The 23,819-nt window shown below is 44.6% G+C and overlaps 1 protein-coding gene across 4 annotated transcripts in view; it reads left to right on the forward strand.

Annotated features, from left to right (window-relative positions):
* CNTN5 (contactin 5) overlaps positions 1 to 23,819 on the forward strand; it is a 1,441,523-nt gene that overhangs the window by 1,243,787 nt on the left and 173,917 nt on the right. For all 4 annotated transcript variants that reach the window (XM_056561527.1, XM_056561528.1, XM_056561529.1 and 1 more), the window contains one exon: positions 14,331 to 14,451. In XM_056561527.1, the coding sequence (XP_056417502.1) occupies positions 14,331 to 14,451 (121 nt within the window). The remainder of the gene's footprint in view (positions 1 to 14,330; positions 14,452 to 23,819) is intronic.

Genomic DNA, 23,819 nt, shown 5'->3' on the forward strand with positions numbered 1-23,819 from the left:
TGCATTGAGGGGCTGTGGCTGTGATGTCACGAGGGGCGTGGCCGACACCCGCAGTGCGAAAACAGCGTTCGGAACATTTACTTTCGAACGCTGGCCAGTGGAGTACCCCTTTAAAAATGCATATGCAAAATGAGTAATGCATCAAAACTGCATGTAGGGTGAACTGCTACCAACTAACTTATGAATTTAATGAGTTAACCTGGGTGACCTCCAACACTAGCAGCCTGATTAGATGAAAGGATGAAAGGATGATCAAATGCCTCACCCTCAGCCAGAGGATTCATGGGAAATAAAGGCTGCATTGCCAAGTCACTTCAGAGATCAAGTGCAAACCTCATGCCTGCCACATTAGCTAAAACAGGTAATAAAAGGCATATAAAACAGGCATATAAAAGAACCTCTTCATTATTCTCTAATACTAGCCCATGCGGCCCTATATAAACATAAAAAAAACTTTAACTTACCACAACTCCAATGACCTTGTGAACTGAAACATATTTATTTTTCAAAATTGTGGGTTTATTGAAAATTGGGAGATTCTGCTTGAAATGATAGCTTTACTAAATAACATAGCGATCGAGATAAAGACAAATGCAGCCCTGTCGTGTTTTTGTGTTGCCATTGAGTCAAAATAAATAGCTTTTTATCATTGTAAAGTAAACATGTTCAATCATTACTACAATTTGCTAAAATCTGAGACTATAAGTATTTTAACCAGCAGGGGAGGATATTATTGCTAGCAGAATACCATTATACCAGCATGGAAAAAATCAGCCTTGTCACTTCTTCATTGACTGCCTCGTACACATCTTACCATTACCGCGATGTTTGTTTGTCGTTCTTTCTTATTTCCAATATACAATTTAGAGGAGGCTTTCATTATGAAAAATAACAAACTACAGAGGGCTGTCTTTTTAACCAGAGTTTGACATTTGTTTTATTAATGTTGAAGGCTGAAAAGTGTTGATTGTCCACGATTGGAAAAACAGACCCTGCCATGTCTATGGATTGGTGTCTGGTTTTCTGGATCAGTGATCTCCAAACTGTGGTCTCTAAGCAAGTTCTAAGATAAAACTTAAAAGATCTCTTAGGCTCCAACCCCTGGTTCAGCCCTAAATCTGACCGTCTAGACCAGTGGCCTTCAAACTATGGCCCTTGAAGTCTAAGAGATTGTTTATTTTTCATCTAAGAACTTGCTCAATGAAGTAATGAACTTTTCAAAGGAAATTCCCTTTTGTGCTCAACAAAGTCTCCAGAAGAAGCCACTGGTGACTTGCATATGGTATTTCCAAAGAAAGGTATCAGAGGAGTAGTGTGTCTTCTTGAGGAGACGGCCTAACTGGTGTATGAAGCCTTACAAGCCATGCAGTGCTCTATGGGAAAAAGAAGAAAAGAACTTGCTCTACGGCGGCACCTATTGGAGGTAGCGTCCCCACAAATCAATGCTTAAAGGGGTACTCCGGTGAAAACCTTTTTTCTTTTAAATCAACTGGTGGCAGAAAGTTAAACATATTTGTAAATTTCTTCTATTAAAAAAATATTAATCCTTCCAGTACTTATTAGCTGCTGAATGCTACAGAGGAAATTCCTTTCTTTTTGGAACACTGATGACATCAGGAGCACAGTGCTCTCTGCTGACATCTCTGTCCATTTTAACCATGCATAGCAGATGTATGCTAAGGGCAGCATGGTGGCTTAGTGGTTAGCAGTGCTGGGGACTTGGGTTCAAATCCCACTAAGGACAACAATAAATAAAGCATTATTATTATTATAATAACATCAGCAGAGAGAACTGTGCTCGTGATGTCATCAGAGAGCATTCCAAAAAGAAAATAATTTCCTCTGTAGTGTTCAGCAGCTAATAAGTACAGGAAGGATTAAGATTTATTTAATATAAGTAATTTACAAATATGTTTAACTTTCTGCCACCAGTTGATTTAAAAGAAAAAAGGTTTTCACCGGAGTACCCCTTTAACCCTCAAAGTGAGTTACCAGAATAAAGACAGGATTGTTACCCTAGGTCCAGACAGTAATAACCAATAATCAAAACACCAGACTACAAATCATGTAAAAAATTCCAAATTCAAAATCAGACATATATTTAAACTATGACTTAGGGAGCAGCAGAAACAAGACAGAAAACACATAGGAACACTGTGAGATAATGGGAAATACAAAAAAGTGCATATAATGTGCTTCTAATATCCTAGAAAAAGAACTGGTGTCAGTACATGGTCAGCTGTATATCCCTATCTAATAATATAGACTGTTAATTTATATATATATAAATATATATATATATATATATATATATATATATATATATATATATATATGTATATATATATATATATATATATATATATATATATATATATAAATAAACACTATCCAGTATAGGTATAGGGTGCAGCTAACTAGACATACATACTGAAACAAACCTTAATCAAAGCTACAAAAAAAAAAAGAAGCAAATACACTGTTGTGTGCAGTTTTATCCTAAACACACATCAAAAAGGCTACAGTAAAAATGGGAAATGGGTATGCGATGAGGATCCCAAATTTTCAGAAAAACAATGATCAGTGTAACCGTACACAGAGAAAACGGCACACATGCAACAACCCTTACCAAACACCAATGCAACAGCCCCTACGCCTTTTCACAACTGCTTCCTCGGGGGTTCAACATCCAAGGTCTGGACAGGCAATGATTTAAATAAAAAGTCTTGATTAAAACAAGCACAGCAAAAAAAAAAAAAAAAAAACATACAAAACCTTCAAAAATCGACAGGAACCAAAGGCAAAGAATGGGACTGGCCGCACAAGTAAGCCATAAAACTGGCAATGCAGCTTAATATTAATCATAAAAATAAAACCTTTTTTTTTTTATAACAGCTTAATATTAATCATAAAAATAAAACCTTTTTTTTTATAACCTCATGAATCTTAAAGCATGTCATATCCCAGAAAAAATAATGATTCTGTATGTGACTTACTAGGTCATGTAGATTCTCTAATCTTGATTCTTGATTAATTATCAATATTTTTTATTCTTCTTTCTCTACTTTAATGGAAATCACACACATGCACTGACTTCCTAGTGCATTGAGGTTGGGCTTGCGCTTATACGCAGTCTTTAGTATACTGGAAAAGTACATGTTCAGTAAAGAATAAGAACGGGGAAGGGGCCAATGATGAAACAGAAGATTAAAGGGGTACTCTGCAGGACGGGGCGGGATGTCATGATGGGGTGGGGCTATGAAGTCACAAGCTCCTGGCGCCGGGTTCAGTGTTCGGAACAATTTGTTACAAACGCTGAGCATCGGAGTACCCCTTTAATTTTGAACTTAGACTCATTTTAGATATTGTAGTTGAATTTTTAGTCTGACCATAGCCACTTGGTCAACACAATATAATGAGACAGTGGTTGGTGGACTTAATAGTATCAACTAAATACTATTTCCCAGTGGATGCTTAAAAATATACATGTAAGAGAAATGTTCTTGAATCAGCTCATCTTGGTTTCATCCCCTTTATAGGTAGGAAGAATTTATGTACAAAATGGAGATGGAAAACTGCCCAGTGTGTCTCTAAATGATTGCAGAGTAGGCAAAAAAAAAAAAAACACCAGGCCCCACTGTCTTGGATGGCAAATCTAGTATAAGTGACAAAGTGTGACCTTTGCCATGTTTCCCACTGGTACACTGGCAAAAATTGTGGTTGAATCAAAAGTTAAATGATAAACCAATCAGGATGGGCACACAGGGTATATGCCCCATTGCTTCCAACATCCTAGGGATATAAGGCAACCTCCACCTACCACTCTACCTCTCTAAGCCAGTTTTTCTAAACTCTTTGCTCGGTAGAAAGCATAAAAATGCCTTTGACTGCTTGCTCCGCCATTTAAAGGGATTATCCAGGAATGAAAAAAAATGGGATAAACCTTTCAAAGACTGCTCCCCGTCTGTCTCCAGGTTGGATGTGGTTCTGTAGCTCAGTTCCATTGAAGTGAATGGAGCCAAGTAGTAATATCACACCCAACCTGGAGACAGACAGGGAGCTGTTTTTGAAAGAAATTATCCCTGTTTTCTCAATTCCTGGATAACCCCTTTAACTTGTAGGATACTGGCTAACTAGACCTACCAGGTGTCCTCTTTCCATGCAGGCAATAAATAGAAGTCTTGTGGCCACTAGTTTTATGATACTATCCACCCAGAAGAGACAGCCAGACACCCCCATGGTTCTTTCCATTAAAGGGGTACTCCGCACCTAGACATCTTATCCCCTATCCAAAGGATAAGATAAGGATAAGATGTCTGAAAGTGGGGGTCCCACAGCTGTAGACCACCGCTGAAGACCCCCGCAATCTCCCTGCTGCACCCGGGGTTCGTTAAGAGTGTCAGGTGCAGCGCTGGAGGCTCGTGACATCATGGTCACACCCAGCTTGTAACATCATGCCCCCTTCCATAGACTTGCATTGAGGGGACGTGGCCGTGACATCACATGTTGGGTGTGACCGTGACGTCACGAGCCTCAGCCCCACATTGCCAGTCATCCGAAACGGAGCGAAGTTCGCTCCGTGCACTGGATGTCGTGGTGCCGCAGCCGAGATCGTGGGGGACCCCAGGGGCGGACCTTTGGATAGGGGATAATATTTCTAGGGGCGAAGTACCCCTTTAAAGTCTAACAGAGTCTTTGCCTCACATGCCTCTTAAACTCTCCGATAGACTTTAGTGGAGAGGGCTATGAGCATGCATGGTCACCTCTCTAATCCTGAAGCAGTCATGTCAAGGCAGGTTGAAAATAACAGATCTTCCATCTAGCTCCTATATGTTGAGGTTGAGAGAAGGGCAGGCTAAGTCTTTCCAACTTTTAGAAAACCTCAATATTGTGCAGCAAAACAAGCCTTTAACAAAGAGTTGGGGTCAAGTACATTGGTCACTTTATGGCAGAACATACGGGAAGGAGAAATAAAAACTCTGCTAGATGGCTGCGGAGTCTTCGGAGTCACGCAACCTTTCAACTCTTGCTTTGATATTGTGTGATAAATATGTGGATTTAGCAGTAAGTAAGTGACTTTTTGCACCTACTATTATTTTTCAAAATATTTCCAGCTGAGAACCAGGGAGGGGGGCAAGAAAAGTCATTTTGTTTGTGTTCCAAAATATGAATTCAATCTGGTCTTCATCATAAAGCGCGGAGAGAGAGAAAAAAATCTCTGTACAGGTGAAAGTGACAGATAGGAAAGATAAAAGATTGCGGAACTATTTCGGGTTCTGCTGAAGATTCATTCCTGTGTTGTTTTTTTTTCAGTTTTTTTTTTTCTTTTCTTATTTTTCTGAACGAGGAACGACAAACATTTATTTATTTTTTGGGGTAAAAAAGATTTTCCTTCCGAAAGTGAAGGTTGAAGTCAGTTCATACAAAGGCGAGCCGAAGAGATTACTCAGCAGTGAAATGTTTAATTATAGGGAACATTTGACAACAATGACAAGTCTTCTGAGTAGCCTTTCAGGATGCCGGCATTATGTAGACATGTCACCCGGACCAGGGAGCGCCTCATAATTACTGATAATGTCACCTTTTATTCAACCCACCGAAATCTCACTCTTAGGGCGGACTGCAATGTTCTTGTCTAATCTCATCACCATTTCTATAGAAATTTGATTGCAGAAAATTATATTTATATGACATGCCGCGGGGAGTATTTTTAGCCTCTTTGTAGAATTTGCACTAAAAGTTATTATGTAACCGGCAATCTTTTCAAATCACACACTCCGGAAATGTGGTGTCAGAATTTGGTCTGCAAGGGGAGTTTATACGACAAATGCTAAAAAAGGTCAAGAGTATGGCAGAAAGCATTGTAGTATGCATTACACTGGTAAAATGACTTCCAAACTTGCTATTCATCTATCTATATATTTATCTATCTATCTCATATCCATCTATCTATCTCATATCTATCTCTCTCATATCTATCTATCTCATATCTATCTATCTATCTCATATCTATCTATCTCATATCTATCTCTCTCATATCTATCTATCTCATATCTATCTATCTATCTCATATCTATCTATCTCATATCTATCTATCTCATATCTATCTCTCTCTCTCATATCTATCTATCTCATATCTATCTATCTCTCTCATATCTATCTATTTCATATCTATCTCATATCTATCTATCTATCTATCTATCTATCATATCTATCTCATATCTATCTATCTATCTATCTCATATCTATCTATCTATCTATCTCATATCTATCTATCTCATATCTATCTATCTCTCTTGGGTTCAGGCTGTTCAGTCGGGCTGTTCGGGACCGCCGCGGTGAAATCGCGGCGTCCCGAACAGCTTACAGGACACCGGTAGGGAACTTACCTGCCTCCTCGGTGTCTGCTTTGTGCCGGGATCCCCTGCATGGTGGCGCTCTCCTTCGTCGTCATCATGTCGTCACGTACGCCGTCCCATCATCCAATAGGAGCGGCGTGCGTAGCGACGTGATGACGGCGACGGAGAGCGTGGATCCTGGGGAAGAAGACGGAAGAAGACATCCGGAGCGTCGGGGACACTGTCGGGGACAGGTGAGTACTACTATCTATCGTGAACCCAACCCCCTTCCTCACTTACCTGCAATTAGTGTTGAACGGCATAGGCCATATTCGAATTCGCGAATATATGGACAAATATTCGTCATATATTCGCTAAATTCGCATATTCGTAACATTCTCGTTTTATTTTCGCATATGCGAAAATTTGTGTATACGAAAATTAACATATGCAAAAATTAGCATAAGCGAAAATTGGTACGCCAGTCTCACACAGTAGTATTAGAGCCTTCTTTACACCACACAAGCTGGAAGCAGAGAGGGATGATCACTGTGATGTGTACTATGAAAAAAAAAAAAACGAAAATTCGTAATTACGAATATATAGTGCTATATTCGCGAATATTCGCGAATTCGCGAATATGCAATATTCGCGAATAAAATGTGCCTTACGAATATTCGTGAGCAACACTACCTGCAATCAGTACCCGCTCCTGTCATTTTACATATGTCCGGTATCTCACCTGGACAGCACGTCAGCTGATCTAAAGGACGGGGGGGAATCACAGCAGGATCACGGGATTGAGTGACGTGCTACTTCACGCCTCGCTTTCATTAATATCATTATTAAACGGTTAGCTTGCGTATCATGTGTGGACTCCGTATCAGCGCAAGATATGTGATGACTATATCCTGCGCACATTAGGACAGTGAGTCTCGGCACAGCTTATTCAGGTACATACTGCTTCTAACCCTACCTCTATGGGGGAGATTTATCAAAACCTGTGCAGAGGAAAAGTTGCTGTGTTGCCCATAGCAACCAATCAGATTGCTTCTTTCATTTTTCACAAGGCCTCTGCAAAATGAAAGTAACAATCTGATTGGTTGCTATGGGCAACTGGGCAACTTTTCCTCTGCACAGGTTTTGATAAATCTCCCCCTATGTGTCTACCTCTATGTGTCTCTAGGCTTTGTCTACTCCAGTATTGATAACACATAGTAGTAGAAGAAAGCCGATAGCCATTAGATATCCTAAGCTCATCATTACAAGTACCGTATTTTTTGCCCTATAGGACGCACCGGCATATAAGACGCACCCAATTTTAAAGGTGCAAAATCTAGAGAGAAAAAAAATCCTGCACTCAACAGTGATCTTCAACCTGCGGACCTCCAAATGTTGCAAAACTACAACTCCCAGCATGCCCGGACAGCCGTTGGCTGTCCGGGCATGCTGGGAGTTGTAGTTTTGCAACATCTGAAGGTCCGCAGGTTGAAGACCATTGGATAGGAGGTAGTACTGTCCCCGACGCTCCGGACGTCTTCTTCGTCTTCTTCCCTGGTATCCTCGCTCTCCGTCGCCGTCATCACGTCCCTACGCACGACGCTCCTATTGGATGACGCGACGGCGTGCGCAACGACATGATGACGACGAAGGAGAGCGCCGGCCATGTAGGGGACGGACCAGACACTGAGGAGGCAGATAAGGTCCCTCCCGGTGTCCTGTGAGCTGTTCGGGGCGCCGCGATTTCACCGTGGCGGTCCCGAACAGCCCGACTGAACAGCCTGGTTAGTGTCATTTTCGCTTCAGACGTGGCAGTCAGCTTTGATCGCCGTGTCTGAAGGGTTAATACAGGGCATCACTGCGATCGGTGATGTCCTGTATTAGCCGCGGGTCCCGGCCGTTGATGGCCGCCGGGACAGACCCGATAGGTGTGTATTCGCCGTATAAGACGCACTGACTTTCCCTCCCCAGTTTTGGGGAAGAAAAAGTGTGTCTTATACGGCGAAAAATACGGTATATCCTGCACACATTAGGACAGCTAGTCTCGGCACAGCTTATTCAGGTACATACTGCTTCTAACCCTACTTTTATGTATCTCTAGGCATTGTCTACTCCAGTATCGATAACACATAGTGGCAGGACGAAGCCGATAGCCATTAGATATCCTAAGCTCATCATTACACGTATATTAGGACCATCATCTACTAATAGTATCTGTACCAGGTCTGCCTAGAGTTTCATTTCTTACAACATAAGATCCTAATATACGTGTAATGATGAGCTTAGGATATCTAATCGGCTTTCTTCTACTACTATGTGTTATCGATACTGGATTGGACAATGGCTAGAGACACATAGAGGTAGGGTTAGAAGCAGTATGTCCTGTATAGGCTGTGCCGAGACTAGCTGTCCTAATTAGAGATGAGCAAATCAAATCTGACAAATCCAAATTCATTACTAATTTCAGGAAAAAATTTGCTTTGCAACGAATGCGAATATTGCCGCTATTTGATCGCACAAATCACTTCATTAAGCTCTATATAGTGCGGTCCAGGCTCCAGGGCATCTAAGATTGTGGCTCCACATGTCAGAACATGGGGCAAAGAAGGTGCCAAGGTGGGTAGGCTGAATCACATGCAGCATGCAGCATATCAGCAACCAGCCACCCCTGTGATGTCACAGCCCTACTGTATATAATCGGCAGTGTTACGCCGAGCGCTCCGGGTCCCTGCTCCTCCCCGGTGCGCTCGCGGCGTTCTCCTATCTGCAGCGCCCCGGTCAGACCCGCTGACCGGGAGCGCTGCACTGACATTCACGATGGGGATGCGATTCGCATAGCGAGACGCGCCCGCTCGCGAATCACATCCCAAGCCACTTACCTGTCCCGGTCCCCGGCTGTCACGTTCTGGCACGCGCGGCTCCGCTCTCTAGGGCGCGCGCGCGCCAGCTCTCTAAGATTTAAAGGGCCAGTGCACCAATGATTGGTGCCTGGCCCAATCAGTCTAATTAGCCTCCACCTGCTCCCTGCTCATATAACCTCACTTCCCCTTCACTGCTTTGCCGTATCTTGTTGCCATTGTGCCAGTGAAAGCGTTCCTTGTATGTCCCAAGCCAGTGTTCCAGACCTCTTGCTGTTGCCCCTGACTACAATCCTTGCTGCCTGCCCTGACCTTCTGCTACGTCCGACCTTGCTCTTGCCTAATCCCTTGTACCGCGCCTATCTCAGCAGTCAAAGAGGTTGGGCCGTTACCAGTGGATACAACCTGGTTGCTACCGCCGCTGCAAGACCATCCCGCTTTGCGGCGGGCTCTGGTGAATACCAGTAGCAACTTAGAACCGGTCCACCAGTACGGTCCACGCCAATCCCTCTCTGACACAGAGGATCCACCTCCAGCCTGCCGAATCCTGACAGGCAGCCATTTTGCAGCCACTCACATCAGTGTTCTATTGCAGAGAGAGAGGGACAGACAGCAGTGTGTGTTGCACAGAAAAACATTTTTACAGCAGCTATTTACCTCAAGCCCAAGTCCTGCCTAGAAGCACTGATAGGGAAGAGAGAGAGAGTGAGAGAGAAAGTACACTTTTGGGTGTAGTACACAGCGACTGTGTGCTGCAGCACTGGTGTGTAGATATGAGATAGATAGATATGAGATAGATAGATAGATAGGAGATAGATATGAGATATATAGATAGATAGATAGACATGAGATAGATAGATAAATAGATAGATATGAGATAGATAGATAGATAGATAGATAGATATGAGATAGATAGACATGAGATAGATAGATAAATAGATAGATAGATAGATATGAGATAGATATGAGATAGATAGATAGATAGATAGATAAATAAATAGATACGAGATAGATAGATAGCTATGAAATAGATAGGTACATAGATATAAGATAGATAGATAGATATGAGATAGATAGATAGATAGATATATAGATAGATAGATAGATAGATTTGCAAATTTTATTTTCTTACGTGCAACTTTCGTAATGATAAATCCTGGACCACTGCAAAGAAAAAACAAAACATTGCTCAGGTAGGGCAAATTGTTATTTTTTGCTTACCCACAAAAGTGCACAAAAATTACTTAGGCGCACGTGAGCCTTTTTGTGCAACTTTTGTAAGCAAAAAAAGCTGCTTAAACCCCTTGATAAATCTCCCTCTATGTGTATAAATGACTATGTGTGATCCACGCCCAATACTGAATGTGTAACAAGATCTGCATGTTGAATATATGTCACATTGGATACACACACTCATCTACTTGCTTATTAAGGGCTTTTGTGACTATTGCGCTTTAATAACTATTGTATTGTTTTCACAGTTATTGTATACATCTAAGATTGCATAAGTATGTGTTGTTAAACAATGGAATTATAAGGCTGCATTCACACCACGTTTTTGCAATTCAGTTCCCATATCAGGTTTTTGATGAAAAACGGATTCCTCGAATCCAGACTAAACTGTATCAAAACGTGTTTACAAACTTTAACCCGTATACAGTTTTAAAAATTACCGCATTTATCGGCGTATAACACGCACTTTTTAGGCAAAAATTTTTAGCCTAAAGTCTGTGTGCGTGTTATACGCCGATACACCCCCAGGAAAGGCAGGAGGAGAGAGGCCGTCGCTGCCCGCTTCTCTCCCCCTGCCTTTCCTGGGGTCTAGAGCGCTGCTGCCGGCCCTGCTCACCCCCTGGCTATCGGCGCCGCTGCCCGTTCTGTCCCCCTGACTATTGGTGCCGGCGCCGATAGCCAGGGGGAGAGAAGCGGCGCCGACAGCCAGGGGGAGAGAAGGGGCAGCGGCACCCATTGCCGGCGCCGCTGCCCCGTTGCCTCCCCCCATCCCCGGTGGCATAATTACCTGAGTCGGGTCCGCTCTGCTGCAGGCCTCCGGCGTGCGTCCCCTGCGTCGTTGCTATGCACGGCTCGGCGCACTGACGTCATGCGCCGCGCCGTTCAGCGCATAGCAACGACGCCGGGGACACACGCCGGAGGCCTGCAGCAGCGCGGACCCGACTCAGGTAATTATGCCACCGGGGATGGGGGGAGGCAACGGGGCAGCGGCGCCGGCAATGGGTGCCGCTGCCCCTTCTCTCCCCCGGGGGGTGAGAAGGGCCGACAGCAGCGCTCTAGACCCCAGGAAAGGCAGGGGGAGAGAAGCGGGCAGCGACGGCCTCTCTCCCCCTGCCTTTCCTGGGGGTGTATCGGGGTATACATGCGCACACACGCACCCTCATTTTACCATGGATATTAGGGTAAAAAAAATTTTTTACCCAAATATCCTTGGTAAAATGAGGGTGCGTGTTATAGGCCGGTGCGTGGTATACCCCGATAAATACGGTATGTCCGGTTGCATCAGTTTTTTAAGAAAAAAAATTAAAAGTGTTTAACTTTTCACTCCATAAAGTTTCACTTGTTTAATTGAAATCCCAAGAAAAAAAAAACTGTGCAAAGTCAAAAACTGTATGGTGCAAACTGGATGGAACCTTACGCACATACGGTTCTGTACGGTTCCCATTGACTCCCATGTTAAACAAAAAAAAACATATACAGTTTAATAGGGTTTTTCGCCCAGACCAAAAACTGTGGTAGGTAACGATTTGGGGTACGGGGAAAAAACGGACAAAACCATACAAGACGCAAAACGGATGCAACCGGTTGCATCGTTTGGCTTACGGTTTTCAATGGAGAGTCAATGCATATGGTTTTCAATACGGTTCCATACGGTTTTCAAATTGAAAATGTATAAGGGAACTGTATTGCAAAAACGTGGTGTGGATGCACCCTTACACAGAGAACCTGTGACAACTGAGGCTACATGTGTTATGAGATGTTAATGAAAAAATATTGTCTCTGTCATTTAAAAATTATTTTTGGACATTTCAGAGGGTCAAAATCTTTGATCGGTTGGGGTCTCAGTTCCGAGCCCCCACTGATCAGGAGAACGGGCGGGAAGAATTGTGCTACCTGCTCACTGCCATCTCCATCCAATTTTCTGAAATGGCCCCTAGACTTGTAATGGGACCAATGGAGGTTGATACAAGCTGAAGAGTGAAGCGTGTCCTGTCTCATGTCTTTGTTATACGTCAAAAGATTATTTCAGTGACAGGTAGACTTAAGAGTTGTCTGGGAAACTGAAGATTTTCAAATCTTGTGTAAAAGAAAAGTTGACCAGTTGCTCATAGCAACCAATCAGATTACTTCTTTTATTTTTCAGAGGCCCCTATAAAAATGAAAGAAGCGATCTGATTGGTTGCTAAGGGCAACTGGGCAACTTTTCCTCTGCACAGGGTTTGATAAATCTCCCCCATTACCTTTACTCGCTCCCCCGCTCTCCACTTCCTACCACTTGCTGCACATCCCCTGGATAGAAGTTTCTCCTGGCTTGAGAAGAGATACCGTAGGCTGTGTTACCGGGGCAGGTACTAAATTGGGAAAGCCATATGTAGGAAATACCACCATCCATGCTGGTAATGGCCAATCACCATTCAATGTAGTGGCAACACTGGCAACATTGTGTGGCATTCAGACACCACATGTTGGCATGGTTTTGCCTGCAAATGGCTGTCACAATTAAATACCTATGCTTTCCACACAGCCCAACCCCTTAAAGCCAGAGGAAACTATCAAGCCATATCAGCTTGGTGTAGGAAGTGGAGTGCTGGGGGGCCAGGAAAGCTAAAACCTTTTCAGCTTCTCGGAAAACCCCCTTTAAAGTGATTAATGTATCATCATTTTCAGAACCCCAGAGTGTCAACTGAACTGAACCCCACATGAGCAACCAACACAGCAACAGATTTGTCCATGCTACTGGACAACTGGGCTGTAGTGTAATTTCTGATATAGTCACATGTGCATGAACGTTGCTAGGTCAGGTACTGCAGAGAAGGGGCTGCTGTGCATCAGCAAGTAGTGCTTACCCCTTGGGTGATCATTGGAGATCTTCAATACCACGTTGATGGTGAACCCAAAAAACCTATAGGTTGGTGTCTTATATACAGTGCTTTTATTTTTTTTTTTTTTTTTTTTTTGGGGGGGGGGGGAACTGCAGCTTTATAAGTGTCTAATAGCAGGTGGTCTGACCACTAATCTCAAAATGGTTCCTGACTCTTTCCAGTTAACACTTTAGCCGCCACCTTCTGAAATGTACTCATCTTGGCACTGACGGCCTACTCAGCCAATCACTGACTGAGGTCAGAACCCCCCCCCCCCCCACGATCTCCAAAATGGATCCCCACTCTTGCTGCTGAATATTCCGGAACTCATCTCAACAGTGACGGCATGCTCTGCCAATCACCGACTAAGGCAGGACACCATGGGACTGAGTGGTCCCTCACTGCTAAGTCACCGCTTAGTGAAATGAGTCAATCCCTGTTTCAGAACCCCTGGGATCAGGCACTTATCCCCCATCCTGTGGAAAGAGGATATGTTTTTTAGGGTCTGTTCCCACCTGGCGTATTTTGCTGCGTATTTGCTGCGTATTACGCAGCAAAATACGCCAGGTGGGAATGCACCCTAAAGCTGGAATACCCCTCACACATCACAGCGTGTATGCTCATAGCAATGGATTGCCGCTATGACCAGGCACAGATAGAGGCACAATTTAGGGACCATCATGGGCAGATCCGCAGCGTAAAATACGTGGCGGATATGTCCGTGTAAACATGGCCTTAATGTGAACTGCACACCACATAAACTGCCTCCAGTTTTGGCCCTGCCCAACATCCAGCCCCTGGATCCACCCCTGCTCAAGAAATCCCATATTCCTATTGACTGATTTTACTCATACCTTGAAAATGTCAAAATAACTGGCGTAACAAAACATAACCAAACTGTTGTACTATGCCCCAATTCATCTGTTTATCATGCAATGTCTGCCATGCTATAAATCTTTACACTATTTTAGTGCTGCTCTTGACAGTTGTGGATATTTACATTTATAATGCACTAAATTGGGCATTCACTTCTTTTCCAGCAAGCGTCATCAGCGGATTTAATGATTAGAAACATCCTCCTGGTGCATGCTGGGAGATATGGCTGCAGGGTGCAGACTACGGCTGACAGTGTATCAGATGAGGCAGAACTGCTTGTTAGGGGTGAGTATGTGAACACGTCTCCCTTCATTTATCACCTAGTCACGCTGGCAGCGGGCGCTGGTGTGCGGAATGGTGTGTGTCATGTGACACTAGAATGTTCGTAATTAGTGGAAATGAAATATGAAGATTTACTATGTAACAAACAGCAGACGTTGGATGCGAATTATCTTTATGATGAACGGTAATTACATTTTCATGCACATTTGTGTGTCAACAGAACTGACTAATGAATCAATGTAGAGTGCGCTGGACCGCTTAACTACAGCGCAAATGTATTCAATGATCATGTAGTTCAGTGGATGCAAAGGATACCAGGTTACGGAATCCCTTTGTGGAGTTTTTAATACATAACAGGGGACGTGTAAAATTGCAATTGCAAGTTTTGCACAAAAATTTTACCAAAATTTTGAAGTAAAATAAAACATAACACTACAAAACTTTACAAATGTGTGTGTGTGTGTGTGTGTGTGCATGCATGTACAATATGTACTAATGTGTGTGCATGCATGTACAATATGTACTAATGTGTGTGCATGCATGTACAGTATGTACTAATGTGTGTGCATGCATGTACAATATGTACTAATGTGTGTGCATGCATGTACGGCATGTATTAATGAGTGTGTGCATGCATGTACGGTATGTATTTTGTGCATGCATGTACGGTATGTATTAATGTATTTGCATGCATGTGCGGTATGTATTAATGTGTGTGCATGCATGTACAATTTGTATTAATGTGTTTGTATGCATGTACGGTATGTATTAATGTGTGTGCATGCATGTACAGTATGTATTAATGTGTGTGCATGCATGTATGGTATGTATTTATGTGTGCATGCATGTAAGGTATATATTAAAGTGTGTGTACATGCATGTACAGTTTGTATTAATTTGTGTGCATGCATGTATGGTATGTATTAATGTGCGTGTGCATGCATGTACGGTATGCATTAATGAGTGTGTGCATGCACGTACGGTATGTATTGTGTGCATGCATGTACGGTATGTATTAATGTGTTTGCATGCATGTACGGTATGTATTAATGTGTGTGTGCATGCATGTACAGTTTGTATAAATGTGTTTGCATGCATGTACGTTATGTATTAACGTGTGTGTGCATGTATGTACAGTTTGTATTAATGTGTTTGCATGCATGTATGGTGTGTATTTATGTGTGTGTGTGTGTGTGTGTGCATGTATATGCATTATAAAATGTATATATGGTTTTTCCAGCAGATTGTGCACTGCATGCTTCATTTATAATTTATAGTTCTCCTTGGATACTTTGAAACAAGTTCAAAGAAGAGCTACTAAACTAGTACATAGACTGCAGGATAAAACTTACCAGGGAAGGTTAAAGGACATTAACATGTATAGAAGAAAGAAGAGACAGAGGAGATATGATAGAGACTTTTATATATAAAGGGAATCAACAAGGAGGAGAGGAGATTTATATAGAGGAAAAACTACCGCAAGAGGAGATAGTGTTATATTAGAGGGGAAATGATTCTGCGGTAATATCAGGGATTATTACTTTACTGAGAGAGTAGTGGATGCATGGAATAGCCTTCCTGCAGAAGTGGTCACTACACATACAGTGAAGGAGTTTAAGCATGCATGGGATAAGCATAAGGCTATCCTCCATATAAGATAGAGATAGGCATAAGGCTATCCTTCTTATAAGATAGTGATAGGGATAAGGCTTTCCTTCATATTGTCACGATGCCGGCTGGCAGGTAGTGGATCCTCTGTGCCAGAGAGGGATTGGCGTGGACCGTGCTAGTGGATCGGTTCTAAGTCACTACTGGTTTTCACCAGAGCCCGCCGCAAAGCGGGATGGTCTTGCTGCGGCGGTAGTGACCAGGTCGTATCCACTAGCAACGGCTCAACCTCTCTGGCTGCTGAAGATAGGCGCGGTACAAGGGAGTAGACAGAAGCAAGGTCGGACGTAGCAGAAGGTCGGGGCAGGCAGCAAGGATCGTAGTCAGGGGCAACGGCAGGAGGTCTGGAACACAGGCTAGGAACATACAAGGAAACGCTTTCACTGGCACGATGGCAACAAGATCCGGCAAGGAAGTGCAGGGGAAGTGAGGTGATATAGGGAAGTGCACAGGTGATAACACTAATTGGAACCACTGCGCCAATCAGCGGCGCAGTGGCCCTTTAAATCGCAAAGACCCGGCGCGCGCTCGCCCTAGGGAGCGGGGCCGCGCGCGCCGGGACAGGACTGACGGAGAGCGAGTCAGGTACGGGAGCCGGGGTGCGCATCGCGAGCGGGCGCTACCCGCATCGCGAATCGCATCCCGGCTGGAGGCGGTATCGCAGCGCCCCGGGTCAGTGGATCTGACCGGAGCGCTGCAGTGAGGAGAGTGTAGCGAGCGCTCCGGGGAGGAGCGGGGACCCGGAGCGCTTGGCGTAACAGTACCCCCCCCCCCCTTGGGTCTCCCCCTCTTCTTAGAGCCTGAGAACCTGAGGAGCAGACTTTTGTCTAGGATGTTGTCCTCAGGTTCCCAGGATCTCTCTTCTGGACCACAACCCTCCCAATCCACTAAAAAAAAGGTTTTCCCTCTGACCTTTTTAGATGCCAGAATCTCTTTGACGGAGAAGATGTCCGAGGAGCCGGAAACAGGAGTGGGAGGAACAGATTTGGGAGAGAAACGGTTAATGATAAGTGGTTTAAGAAGAGAAACGTGAAAGGCATTAGGAATACGAAGAGAAGGAGGAAGAAGAAGTTTGTAAGAGACAGGATTAATCTGGCACAAAATTTTGAAAGGACCAAGATAGCGTGGTCCCAACTTATAGCTAGGGACACGGAAGCGGACATATTTAGCGGAGAGCCATACCTTGTCTCCAGGGGAAAAAATGGGAGGAGCTCTTCTTTTCTTATCCGCGAACTTCTTCATGCGTGATGAAGCCTGTAAGAGAGAATTTTGGGTCTCTCTCCATATGATGGAAAGATCACGAGAAATTTCATCCACAGCGGGCAGACCAGAGGGCAAGGGGGTAGGGAGGGGGGGAAGAGGGTGACGGCCGTACACCACGAAAAATGGGGATTTGGAGGAAGATTCAGAGACTCTGAAGTTATACGAGAATTCGGCCCATGGTAGAAGATCTGCCCAGTCATCCTGGCGGGAGGAAACAAAATGTCGTAAATAATCACCCAAGACCTGGTTAATTCTTTCTACTTGTCCATTGGATTGAGGATGATATGCAGAAGAAAAATTTAATTTAATCTTGAGTTGTTTACAGAGAGCCCTCCAGAATTTAGACACGAATTGGACGCCTCTATCCGAGACGATCTGCGTGGGCAACCCGTGAAGACGAAAAATGTGTACAAAAAATTGTTTAGCCAACTGAGGCGCTGAAGGAAGACCAGGAAGAGGGATGAAATGTGCCATTTTGGAGAATCGATCAACGACCACCCAAATAACAGTGTTGCCATGGGATGGGGGTAAGTCAGTAATAAAATCCATACCAATCAGAGACCAAGGCTGTTCGGGGACAGGCAGAGGATGAAGAAAACCAGCGGGCTTCTGGCGAGGAGTCTTATCCCGGGCACAGATAGTGCAGGCTCGCACAAAGTCCACAACATCCGTCTCCAGAGTCAGCCACCAATAGTAGCGAGAGATGAGTTGCACAGATTTCTTGATGCCCGCATGACCTGCGAGATGGGAAGAGTGGCCCCATTTGAGGATTCCGAGGCGTTGGCGTGGAGAAACAAAGGTCTTTCCTGGAGGAGTTTGCCTGATGGAGGCTGGAGAAGTGGAAATCAGGCAGTCAGGAGGAATGATGTGTTGCGGAGAGAGTTCAACTTCAGAAGCATCCGAGGAACGAGAGAGAGCATCGGCCCTAATGTTCTTATCGGCAGGCCGAAAGTGAATTTCAAAATTAAATCGGGCAAAGAACAGAGACCACCTGGCCTGGCGAGGATTCAGCCGTTGGGCAGACTGGAGGTAGGAGAGGTTCTTGTGATCGGTGTAAATAATAACTGGAAATCTTGATCCCTCCAGCAGATGCCTCCATTCCTCAAGTGCTAATTTAATGGCTAGAAGCTCTCGATCCCCGATGGAGTAGTTTCTCTCCGCCGGAGAGAAGGTCCTAGAAAAAAAACCACAAGTAACAGCATGCCCGGAAGAATTTTTTTGTAGAAGGACAGCTCCAGCTCCCACAGAGGAGGCATCAACCTCCAATAGGAAGGGTTTAGATGGGTCAGGTCTGGAGAGCACGGGAGCCGAAGAAAAGGCAGACTTGAGCCGTTTAAAGGCGTCTTCCGCTTGAGGAGGCCAAGACTTGGGATCGGCATTTTTTTTGGTTAAAGCCACGATAGGAGCCACAACGGTAGAAAAATGTGGAATAAATTGTCTGTAATAATTGGCGAACCCCAAAAAACGTTGGATAGCACGGAGTCCGGAGGGACGTGGCCAATCTAAGACGGCAGAGAGTTTGTCTGGATCCATTTGTAGTCCCTGGCCAGAGACCAAGTATCCTAGGAAAGGAAGAGATTGGCATTCAAACAGACATTTCTCTATTTTGGCATAGAGTTGATTGTCACGAAGTCTCTGAAGAACCATACGGACATGCTGGCGGTGTTCTTCTAGATTGGCAGAAAAAATCAGGATATCGTCCAGATATACAACAACACAGGAGTATAAAAGATCACGAAAAATTTCATTAACAAAGTCTTGGAAGACGGCAGGGGCGTTGCACAGGCCAAAGGGCATGACCAGATACTCAAAGTGTCCATCTCTGGTGTTAAATGCCGTTTTCCATTCATCCCCCTCTCTGATGCGGATGAGATTATAAGCACCTCTTAAGTCCAGTTTGGTAAAGATGTGGGCACCTTGGAGGCGATCAAAGAGTTCAGAGATGAGAGGTAGGGGGTAGCGGTTCTTAACCGTGATTTTATTAAGACCGCGGTAGTCAATGCAAGGGCGTAGAGAGCCATCTTTTTTGGACACAAAGAAAAATCCGGCTCCGGCAGGAGAGGAGGATTTACGGATAAAGCCCTTTTTTAAATTTTCCTGGACGTATTCAGACATGGCAAGAGTCTCTGGGGCGGACAGAGGATAAATTCTGCCCCGGGGTGGAGTAGTGCCCGGGAGGAGGTCGATAGGACAATCATAAGGCCTGTGAGGAGGTAGAGTCTCAGCTTGTTTTTTGCAAAAAACATCCGCAAAGTCCATATAGGCCTTAGGGAGACCGGTTACGGGAGGAACCACAGAGTCACGGCAAGGGTTACTGGGAACCGGTTTTAGGCAGTCCTTGGAACAAGAGGGCCCCCAACTCTTGATCTCCCCAGTGGACCAATCCAGGGTTGGGGAGTGAAGTTGAAGCCAGGGAAGTCCAAGGAGAATTTCAGAAGTGCAATTGGGAAGGACCAAAAGTTCAATCCTCTCGTGATGAGGTCCGATGTGCATTAGAAGGGGCTCCGTGCGGAAACGTATGGTACAGTCCAATCTTTCATTGTTTACACAATTGATGTAGAGGGGTCTGGCGAGACTGGTCACCGGGATGTTGAACCTGTTGACGAGAGAGGCCAAAATAAAATTTCCTGCAGATCCGGAGTCCAAGAAGGCCACAGCAGAGAAGGAGAAGGCAGATGCAGACATCCGCACAGGCACAGTAAGACGTGGAGAAGCAGAGTAGACATCAAGGACTGTCTCACCTTTGTGCGGAGTCAGCGTACGTCTTTCCAGGCGGGGAGGACGGATAGGACAATCCTTCAGGAAGTGTTCGGTACTAGCACAGTACAGGCAGAGATTCTCCATGCGGCGTCTGTCCTCTCTTGAGGTGTCAGGCGAGACCGGTCGACCTGCATAGCCTCCACGGCGGGAGGCACAGGAACAGATTGCAGGGGACCAGAGGAGAGAGGAGCCGGGGAGAAGAAACGCCTCGTGCGAACAGAGTCCATATCCTGGCGGAGCTCCTGACGCCTTTTGGAAAAACGCATGTCAATGCGAGTGGCTAGGTGAATGAGTTCATGTAGATTAGCAGGGATTTCTCGTGCGGCCAGAACATCTTTAATGTTGCTGGATAGGCCTTTTTTAAAGGTCGCGCAGAGGGCCTCATTATTCCAGGATAATTCTGAAGCAAGAGTACGGAATTGTACGGCATACTCGCCAACGGAAGAATTACCCTGGACCAGGTTCAACAGGGCAGTCTCAGCAGAAGAGGCTCGGGCAGGTTCCTCAAAGACACTTCGAATTTCCGAGAAGAAGGAGTGTACAGAGGCAGTGACGGGGTCATTGCGGTCCCAGAGCGGTGTGGCCCAAGACAGGGCTTTTCCAGACAGAAGGCTGACTACGAAAGCCACCTTAGACCTTTCAGTGGGAAACTGGTCCGACATCATCTCCAGGTGCAGGGAACATTGGGAAAGAAAGCCACGGCAAAACTTAGAGTCCCCATCAAATTTATCCGGCAAGGATAGGCGTAGACCAGAAGCGGCCACTCGCTGCGGAGGAGATGCAGGAGCTGGCGGAGGAGATGATTGCTGAGGCTGTGGTAGTAACTGCTGAAGCATAACGGTCAGTTGAGACAGCTGTTGGCCTTGTTGCGCTATCTGTTGCGACTGCTGGGCGACCACCGTGGTGAGGTCAGCGACAACTGGCAGAGGAACTTCAGCGGGATCCATGGCCGGATCTACTGTCACGATGCCGGCTGGCAGGTAGTGGATCCTCTGTGCCAGAGAGGGATTGGCGTGGACCGTGCTAGTGGATCGGTTCTAAGTCACTACTGGTTTTCACCAGAGCCCGCCGCAAAGCGGGATGGTCTTGCTGCGGCGGTAGTGACCAGGTCGTATCCACTAGCAACGGCTCAACCTCTCTGGCTGCTGAAGATAGGCGCGGTACAAGGGAGTAGACAGAAGCAAGGTCGGACGTAGCAGAAGGTCGGGGCAGGCAGCAAGGATCGTAGTCAGGGGCAACGGCAGGAGGTCTGGAACACAGGCTAGGAACATACAAGGAAACGCTTTCACTGGCACGATGGCAACAAGATCCGGCAAGGAAGTGCAGGGGAAGTGAGGTGATATAGGGAAGTGCACAGGTGATAACACTAATTGGAACCACTGCGCCAATCAGCGGCGCAGTGGCCCTTTAAATCGCAAAGACCCGGCGCGCGCGTGCCCTAGGGAGCGGGGCCGCGCGCGCCGGGACAGGACTGACGGAGAGCGAGTCAGGTACGGGAGCCGGGGTGCGCATCGCGAGCGGGCGCTACCCGCATCGCGAATCGCATCCCGGCTGGAGGCGGTATCGCAGCGCCCCGGGTCAGTGGATCTGACCGGAGCGCTGCAGTGAGGAGAGTGTAGCGAGCGCTCCGGGGAGGAGCGGGGACCCGGAGCGCTTGGCGTAACACATATAAGATAGAGATAGGCATAAGGCTATCCTTCTTATAAGATAGTGATAGGGATAAGGCTTTCCTTCATATAAGATAGAGATAGGCATAAGGCTATCCTTCTTATAAGATAGTGATAGGGATAAGGCGATCCTTCATATAAGATAGGGATAGGCATAAGGCTATCCTTCATATAGACTAGATGGGCCGCATGGTTTTAATCTGCAGACACATTCTATGTTTTGAACTAATGGTCCTTACTCAAAGCTAAGTAAGTGAATAGTGAATAGGACTATGGATACTAAGTATATGCCATAAATAAGTCCTGTAAAACCCCTTTAATGTGTGAGCATATTTACTGTATGTAATGTATATATCTATGAGTGTAAACATCTATATGCTTGAACATTTATTTTGTTTCTATACGTGCTTCTGGTATTGCTCAGAAAGATACTGTATTTCAGGAAATTATTAGATAGATGTCTGAATTGTGTAATAACTAGAAATTATGTATCAAGAGAAGCTGTCCATCTGGGTGATGTTTAATGCTTCAGTAATTTAGATAAGTACACGCTGAGCAGAATATCCACGTACACCTACACATTCCATATTCACAGCAATAAAGCTGAAGGTGTGGTGTAGTGTACGGTAATTATAGTGTAGTTTCCTGCTTCCATACACAGTGCCAGCTGCTGTCACAGAATATGGCATTTCTTTTGTCAACTTTAAGCATAGCAAACCCTGTCATATTTTTCATGTTTCCTTGCTGCCATTCATCTATTTTTCTGATACAAAGCTCCAAATCCTCTTTCTACATCTGACACTAGAGGGAGCTATAGAGCTTAATGCATACTTTGTTAATATTAAGCTCAATATCTAAGTAGTATGGAGTAAGCTCCAGAGCACCATCTAGTGGTGGGTGTAGTCAACCAGTTTGTTCTTTATTTAAATAGATTTTTTATTGTAATTTCATATTTTTTTTATTTTTCCATCCACGGAGCCGTATGAGAGCTTATTTTTTGCAGGAAAACTCATACTTTTTTAATGGATCCACTCATTTTACCATATAATGTATTGCAAGTTATCTAGGGGGAGCTGATCAGTTGTCCTGCCAGGAGTTCTGATCGATCAAAGGCATCACAGAGCTGACACTTGTCATATAACCACCTAGCTGCCAATATCATTATTGACCTCAGCATCTAAGAGGATAAATGATCAGCATTGTGGTGAACTTCAATGCTGGTCATTGATAGCAGATGTCAGCTGCAAATTGCATCTGGCTCCCACCAGATCTCAGTAATATATGTTGGAAAAAAGGGGGTTTCCAGGGATATCTATCTATCGCTCATTTCTATCTACCTATCTATTTATCTCATATCTATCGCTCATATCTATCTATCGCTCATATCTATTTAATCTATTTTATATCTATCTACCTACCTCATATCTATGTATCTATCTATCTATGGCTAACAAAAGAAGTGATACTCACCTTCATCAATCCCCTCGCTCCTGGTCCTTGCTCACTACCACTTCTTTCTGGTTCCTGTGACACATTGACCCCGCTAAGCCAATCACTGGCTGCAGCTGTGTCCCTCCTCAGTCAGTCATTTTCTATGTGGCAACTGCATGAGATTGGGGTAGGTGAGTATCACCTTTTTTATTTTCGCTTCACTAGCAGCTATATATAATCTTCAGATGACTCATTTAATTGGTTTTAACATTTGGGATGCCTTTCTATAGTTTCAATGGTTATGGTTTATTGGTTTATTTTTTTACCTCTTCAATATGCTGCTTTCTAACAAATCAATAATAACTCAATATTTTACCCCAATAATCTTTAACATGTGAAATACTGCATGTAGAGTAGAGTCCTAGATATGGACCTCCAGAAAGATACTGATCAAACATCAAAGGAGCAGAGTCTTCACTTTACCTGAATTATACTGTCCTCCTAAGTAAAGTATGAATGCAATGGGCTTCAGTTTCCAAATAAATAGTCGATATAAGACCATAATTACAGTGAAAGGCTGGA

Source organism: Hyla sarda, chromosome 2, assembly GCF_029499605.1.
Source record: "Hyla sarda isolate aHylSar1 chromosome 2, aHylSar1.hap1, whole genome shotgun sequence".
Lineage (NCBI taxonomy): Eukaryota > Metazoa > Chordata > Amphibia > Anura > Hylidae > Hyla > Hyla sarda.